This window comes from Tupaia chinensis, unplaced genomic scaffold (assembly GCF_000334495.1).
Source record: "Tupaia chinensis unplaced genomic scaffold, TupChi_1.0 Scaffold000567_1, whole genome shotgun sequence".
In the NCBI taxonomy this organism is placed as follows: domain Eukaryota; kingdom Metazoa; phylum Chordata; class Mammalia; order Scandentia; family Tupaiidae; genus Tupaia; species Tupaia belangeri.
In genome coordinates this window covers 168,622-176,703 of record NW_006160080.1, presented here as the reverse complement: position 1 = coordinate 176,703, position 8,082 = coordinate 168,622, and the positions used below count along the sequence as shown (strand labels likewise).

Below are 8,082 nucleotides of genomic sequence, written 5' to 3'. Positions count from 1 at the left end.
ATCCAGACCCAAGAAATACAAAGAGGACACCAAATGGAATCAACCCAAGAAGATCTTTTGCATGGACATAATAGAAAGATTGGCCAAAACCACAGACAAAAACAAGATACTTAAAATTGGAGAGAGAGGAACGTTAAGTTACTTACAAAGGTTATCCCATTAAGTTAACACTGGACCTCTTTTTGGAAACAATGCAAGCAAGGAAAGAATGGGAAGTATAGTCAAAATGTAAAATGGAAAACATTTTCAAACAAGATTTATAAACCTGGCAAGATTATCCTTCCTATGGGGGAAAAAAAGCTAACATTCTCAGATAAACAAAAGACTAAATAATTTACCAACTCCAGTCCAGCCCTTCAAGAAATTCTGAAGGTAGTGCTATACCAGGAAAACTAAAGTCAGAAAGACAGATATAAGAGAACAAAAAACAACTAAGAAAATGGATCACTTAATAATAATAACATATCCAGAAATATCAAAATAATGTTTAATGTTAATGGATTAAATTCTCCCGGCAAGAGATGCAGACTGGCTGAATGGATAACAAGAACAACAACAAAACAAACAAACAAACCCTCTATCTGTTGCCTACAAGAAAGGCATTACCTTGTGGATAAAGAAATAGAAAGACTAAAAATGAAGGGCTAAAAATAGGTATTCATGTGAATGGAAATCAAAGAAGGGTTGGAGTCATGATACTGATTTCAGACAAAATATGCTTTACGACAAAAACAGTAAAATGAGACAAAGGACATTATATAGCAGTCAAAGGGCTTATTCATCAAGAAGGTATAACACTTACAACTATCTATGCACCCAACTCAGGAGCACCTAAATATATGAAGGAAAGACTGCTACAGCTAAAAGAGATAGGTTGCAACACTATAATTGTAGGGGGTCACAACACCCCATTATCTCCTTTAGGTAAAGCTTCTAGATAAGAAAAAAAATCTGAGAATTACAGTACCTAAACAATGCTATAAATCAAATGGACTTGACAGACAGCTATAGAATTTTTCAGCTTAAGACCACAAAATATACATTCTACTAACCCCCTCATGGAATCTTTTCAAAGATTGACTGTATAATGGGACACAACTCAAGCCTTTACAGATTCAAAGTCATAGAAACTATGTCCACCATCTTCTCTGATCATTACGGAATTAAACGTGATATTAATTTCAGGAAAAATCTTCAAATATACACAAACATATGGAAACTAAACAACCTACTTCTGAATGACTTCTCAACTACTGAAGAAATTACGTCTGAAATGAAAACAAATGATAATGAGTACATGAGTTTCTATAATCTCTGGGACATTACAAAAGAAGTCATAAGAGGGAAATTCATAGCAATTAGTGTGTGTGTGCATAAGAAAAAGATGGAAAGGTGGCAAACAGTCAACCTGACATCATGCCTCAGGGAATTGGAAAGGCAACAATAAAAAAATGCCAGAAAAAAAGAAATAATGAAGATTTAGGAGAAATAAATGAAATAGAAAAAAGAAACTCACCTAGGTGCATGCCCAAGATCCCAAGAGGAGTATGGAGGAGAAGGCATTGCAGGAGAAGGTATTGCAGTGTGGCCATCCCCCTGAGAGGTGATTTCTCACTTTCTGTCTCTCTTTCTCTCTCTGTCTTTATGGCGAGTGCATGCACCCTATAGCAAAGAAACAAAACAAACAAACAAACAAAAAACCTCTCAGAAAAGAAGAAGAAGAAGAAAGAAAGAAAGAAAGAAAGAAAGAAAGAAAGCAAGCAAGCAACCAGATAAATCAAATATGCATTATTTGGCAATATTACAACAGACACAATAGAAATACAAAATATCATTAGAGGGTGCTATGAACAACTACATTCCAACAAGTGAGAGAACATGGAGGAGATGGACAAATTTGTGGGTGTATGTAACCTACCAAGATTTAATCAGGAGGACATAGAAAGCCTGAAGAGGTCCATAACAAGCCATGAGATTGAGTCAATAAAAATGACCTCCCAACAAAGTAAAGCCCAGGTCCTGATGGCTTTACTTCTCAATTCTACAAAATACTTTAAAAAGAGTTAACTTCCATTCTACTCATATTATTTGTAAAGATCCAAAAGGAAGGAGACCTCCCAAATTTATTTTATGAAGTCTCCATCATCCTCATTCCAAAAACAGATCAAGACTTGACAAAAAAACAAAAAGTGCAGACAAATATCTCTGATGAAGAAAGACACAACAATTATCCACAGGATACTAGCAAATCGTATCTAACAAAACATTAAAAAGATTATTCATCATGATCACGTGGACTTTATTCCAGGGATAGAGCGATGATTCAATACATGCAAAACTATAAACATTATACACCACATCATCGGAAGAAAGACAAAAACCGTATGATTATTTCAAATGATGCAGAGAAAGCATTTGACAAAATACAGCATCCCGTCATGATTATGGTTTTTAACAATATTGGCATAGAAGGGTCATTTCTCAGCACAAGAAAAGCCATCTATGAGAAGCCATCGCTGACATTATACTGAATGGGGAAATTCTTAAAGAGTTCCCACTACAAACTGGTACTAGACAAGACTGCCCACTCTCCCCACTCCTTTTCAATATAGTACTGGAAGTCTTAGTCAATGCAATTAAAAAAGAAAATAAGATACGAGGCATTCAAATACACAAAGAAGAGTTGAAAATATCTTTCTTTGCAGATGACATGATGGTATACTTAGAAGACCCAAAGGTTTCTCTGAAGAAAGTTCTCAAAGTAATATATGAATAATAAATGCAATAAAGTGCCAGGACACAAAATTAACATCCAAAAACTATAGCATTTATATATATGAACAAGTTTACTGAGGTAGAAGTGAAGAAAGGAATCCCTTTTACCATAGCCATAAAATGTGTAAGACACCGACAGCATCTCTTCCTCAGCCAGGCGACAGGGGCTTCCCCTCAGCCTCCGCAGCCTCTGCCACCAACACCTCCCAAGCTCCGCCACGCCCCCGGCCCGCGGCCGCCGTGCAGTTCATGTTGCTTTTTAGTCATCAGGGAAAGCTTCCACTGCAGAAATGATATGCTAGTCTGTATTTTTGCTGTGCCATCAAGGATCAGGACAATTAACTAATTACCCTGGAAATAATTCACCGTTCTGTGGAATTACTTGACAAGTATTTTGGCAGTGTGTGTGACCTTGCTATCATCTTTAATTTTGAGAAGGCTTATTTTATTCTCGATGAGTTTCTTTTGGGAGGGGAAGTTCAGGAAACATCCAAGAAAAATGTCCTTAAAGCAATTGAGCAGGCCGATCTACTGCAGGAGGAAGCTGAAACCCCGCGTAGTGTTCTTGAAGAAATTGGAGTGACATAACTCTCCTCTCTTGTCGGTGACTACTTGTGGCACTTCACACACCGTAGAGGGTCACCCCCTTCATGTCCATGTTAGCTAACGGTGTAAGGTGATGTCTTGTCAGTATTACTGTTCTGCTAAGCCACTTCTTTCAGGCCTACACACTTGTTTTTTTTTGTTTGTTTGTTTTGTTTTTTTTTTTAAAGGGAACTTTGGTTAATTACATGATAAATTAAGAGATTTAAATATGAATTAGAATGATGGGAAAAAGATATCTTTTACAGGTATTTTTCAATTTATAAATGAGTTTCTCTTAATCTGGTTATGTGCATATTTGAAAATTATCAGTCTGTATACATGTGAAATCAATCAGGCAGTATGCATTTATTAATTACTGTTACTTGAATTATAAAGTGAAACCTGATTTTATGAAACCAAAAACTAATGCAACATTTCAGTATACATAAGAATAAAGGGAATTGGCTTATCAAATGAAGGAAAATTAATCCGTGTTGAAGCTTAAAAAGAAAAAATATAAACCAAAGACTCCTATTGGAAACTACATATCTTAAAACAAAGGGAATATAGCTTATTTTAAATCACTAAATTTGAATGCTGCTGTCTTACACTAAAAAGTATTCCTTAAGCGTTTTGAACCTGGGGTGAACACATTGTTCATGTGAGTGAGCACATCAATTTTCAAGGCCAAGGCACATTTGACTCCTGAGATGAATTTTTTGTGGACATAATCATTTACCTAAGTTGGATTGTTTTTGATGCCCCAAAATAAAGTGGGAATGTTAATTTACCAGGAATTCATCATAACAGTATCTTATAGAAAACCTGTTACTCGTCACACAGTGTTGCATAAAGTCATTGTTTAAAGCACGACTGTTCCCTCTGGGGTGCTTATTAAAGCCAAATTTATTTTTGCTTCCCTCCACTTAGAAGTGCTGCAGACTTTATAGCAGCTTCCTTTCCTTCCATGGCACTGCCTAGTTATCAGAAGTCTTATAAAAGTTTTAAGAAAGAACACCTTTCATATAAACAAGGGAGACTTGAATGAGGTAAAATGACATTAGTTGGCCCTATATTTTTTAAACCTCTATAAACGCTCAGCCTCTCTTTTATACATGCTTACATGTATCTAAATGTGTCTTCACGGTTTACACTCTCACTGTATATGCCGGATTAAGCTTTGTTGTGATTGTGACCAACATTCAGGCCACGTGAGCACTGTCTTACCACATTGCCAATTAGTGTAATAAATGTTCAACGTACAAACACTGTAGTGTGTTTTCATCTCTCTCCAAAAGTTTGTCAAACTATGGAAAGCTGCTGAAGGAAGAATTTTTTTTTTCAGTACAATGTTGAAAATCACCCTCCATTTGAATGTGGTGGTGGTTATAAGCACACAAAATAAATGGCAGAAGATGTAAGGAGTCTTTGTGTACTTCAAGTTCATTAAAACATAACAGATTCCATGCTATCCAGAGCTTATTTACACATTTATCTCCAACCAATAAATGCTTTTAAAACCTTGATGAAGCTGACTTTTCTACTCTGTGAATGAACAACTCAGATTATTCCACGTAATTAAAAGGTATTCTACATCAACTGGATTTCTCTTACTGCTCATGAACTGGAGGCGCTAGCACAGGCATAGAAAGGGACTGGTATTTGCAGACTAGACTGAGGAATATGTAAACAACAGGTCAAAAGTTTGGTTAGCAAGGCAGTTAAGAGACCTATTACTGCAGACATTAAATGTTCTTACTTATTTATTTTGGAGAGGATTTTGCTATAGGATGCTGTACTCGCCAGGAAGAGACAGAAAGTGAGAAATCATCACGCTGGGGGGATGACCACGCCACAACCTCTTCTCCATTTTCCTCTCCGGATCTTGGGCACACATGCAGAGTTAAAGCCACCCGGTCGGGACTCAAACTATCTACTACATGGGAGTCCAGTGATGTAGCCATTACACCATCTGCTGGTCTTGGAAATGTTATATTCTAAAGAGGTTTTTTTGTTTTAAGTTTTTTTGCTGTAGGGCATGTATGCTCCCCAGAGACATAGAGAGAGGGAAGATGAGAAATCACCCCCCAGAAGGGATGGTCATGCCACACTCCCTTCTCCAATCAGGATTCTCTGGAAAAACATGCACATGTGCCTAGCATGACGGTCCAGGACTTGAACTGTGGTCAACTATGTGGGAATCCAGCGCCTTAGCCATCATGCCACCTACTGGCTCAAAAAACTGGGGTATTTAATCCACAATCAAGTTAGCCTCTAGTCTACTTAATAAAAAGACTGAGGTTTAAGAGCCTCAGACATGCAGCAATTCACTGAAAACAGGCAGGCCTGTGGGCTTCTGTCAGCAATATAGAGTGGGAATTTTTGAATCATAAATAGTACTCAGGTATATGTATTTTTTTAAAAAAGTAAATTTAATTTCAAGATGAACATTTACCAGAACAACAAAGCAGTGAGTGGCTTCCTTCCTACCCACCCTCCTTATCTCACTGCCCATTAACATTCCCGGGAAAAGATATCAGCACCTCAGCTGTCCAGCTCAAGATGGTAGTTTTTTTCCCCTCTATTTAGCCTATTCAGTTTTGCACACCAGTGTATGTTAATTAGAAAAGTATTGAAAAATGCTAAATTTAATAATTACTAAGCATTCGTTAACTCACTAAGCTATAGAATTTTTTAAAAATCACTTTTAGGGTAAATAAGACAAAATAAGATTCTTAAAGTTTGCTCTAGGATGCATGTACTCACCAGAGAGAGAAGAAAAGTGAGAAATCGCCCTCCAGGGGAGATGACCACTCTGCAATCCCTTCTCTTAGGATTTTGGGCATGCATGCAAACACACCTGGCATCTTTCCAGCTGCTGGATCCAGGACTCAAACAGTGCAGTTGGCCACCTTAACCACCATACCAGCAGCTGGCCCCAAAGCAGATTTTTTAGTTTGTTTATGATAGAGTACATGTGCACATGTAAGAATGAGTGAGAGAGAGAGACAAGCACCCCTTGACTGTCTCATCAACACATGACCCTCCAGCTCGAGAGAGAAAGAAGCACTCTTTCAAGTTCTCATTACTCCATGATTCCCTTCCTCCCTTAGCCCTCTAGCTCTCCAGGAGAGTACGCACATACCTAGTGTGTTTTCAAGTTGACCTGGGGAACGGAACCTATAATCTGTCATGTGGCTTACAACACTCCAATTAAGTCTGTGCCCAAGTTGGATGTTTTAAAGTGAAATTATTCTGGACCACATACCTTGTTTCTTTTATTGACTACAGTTTTAAAGAACTCTTATGCTTAACAGATGTCACACACAAATCCCATTTTTAAAGAACTTTCTTCTTGCTGTTTCCTTTGTTAACTTTTCAGTATTTCTTTATTCTGAAATCCCACATTTACCAAATGTCACGTACTCTGAAACTCAAGATCCCAAGTATGTCAATGGAAAGAGTTATTAAAAAATGTATAAGGAAGTGTGAGAATGTCTTATTTGTGATCTGAAATCTAATGATACGATGCCCAGAGCTTTTTTTTACATTAGGCTCTCTTCTCTAACTAATCTTCTATGATTTTTTTTAATACCAGGATTGCACATTCAGTAGCAATGACCCTAATTTTTCTAGAAATGACAAACAATGTTTATCCCTATATACATAATTTTCTTCTAACACTATAAAAAAGATGTGCAGCTGGATAGAAAGCCCCCAGCTAAAGGGAACTATAGATAGGGAGTAGGGAAAAAAACTGGCTCTATGAGTTAGTGCTTTACAACAAAATTTTAAAGCAAAAACACTGCTTGGCTATTACATGTAGAAAAATCTAACAGTATAAAGAAAGGGCAAACAAGAATCAATGGCCATTAAATACAGACAAATGTATTCCAATTATCCAATATGTACAAAAACACTCAAGCATATAACATTTAGGCTCATGTGAAAGCAAAGCTTACTGTTGTAAACTATGTAGTCTCTGGAAGCAACTGGTAAATATTTTAGTATTCTTCTCCCTTGATGTAATTTATCCTAAGAAGTGTGGAAATATTTAAGGAAATCCATCACAGGACTGTTTTCAGCACAGGATTCTTTAATGGTACAAAATAAAAAATCCAACATTAGAGATATGGTTAAATAAATCAGTAGATCCAAGCTGCAGTGAGTAAAAATAACAAGAATAAGACTTAATGGAATAGGACAGTTTCTTGTGAAAAGAAAAAAGCATATTCAGCTGTAGTCATAAGTAAATTTCCTTTAAAAAAAAAAGTACACAGCCATTTAAAAAAAGACTAAAGCAATGCTCTGATGTTAATTGATTAATCAGGGTTAGGATGACAAGTAATTTTCATGTTACACATTTTCTGTTTCCTAGGATTTCTATACTAAATACATTTTACAATTATCAGAGGATAACAATCTTTTAAAATAGGACTTCAGGCTACATAGGGTTCAGTTTCAGTTGCAAATCCATTTGAGCTCACAGCCCTCTATCCAAGTACGTAGCAGCCATAAGTAAGATTCACAATCATTTAAAAGCGAAACTGGTTTATTTGGATTTGGGACTCTGAACAGTTCTGTCTCTACTACCTGACCTCCTCCTGCCACGGCTCCTGGAAGGAGAGGAACTCAGGCTCCGGCTCCAGCTCCGGCTCCGGCTCCGGCTCCAACTCCTGCTTCGGCTCCTGCTGAGGGTATGGCTCCGGGTGCGAATCCGAG

General features: G+C 37.2%; 2 protein-coding genes across 4 annotated transcripts in view; one reads left to right on the top strand and one right to left on the bottom strand.

Moving 5' to 3' along the window:
- Positions 1-4,781, top strand: part of AP1S2 (adaptor related protein complex 1 subunit sigma 2) — a 53,585-nt gene extending 48,804 nt beyond the window's left edge. For all 3 annotated transcript variants that reach the window (XM_006157950.3, XM_014591380.2, XM_027775456.1), the window contains one exon: positions 4,410-4,781. The gene's annotated coding sequence lies outside the window, so the exon portion shown is untranslated. The remainder of the gene's footprint in view (positions 1-4,409) is intronic.
- A 2,655-nt stretch (positions 4,782-7,436) lies between these two features.
- Positions 7,437-8,082, bottom strand: part of ZRSR2 (zinc finger CCCH-type, RNA binding motif and serine/arginine rich 2) — a 32,837-nt gene continuing 32,191 nt past the window's right edge. The window contains 1 exon segment of the mRNA XM_006157949.3: positions 7,437-8,051. Coding sequence (XP_006158011.1) covers positions 7,913-8,051 — 139 coding nt within the window. The 3' untranslated portion in view covers positions 7,437-7,912.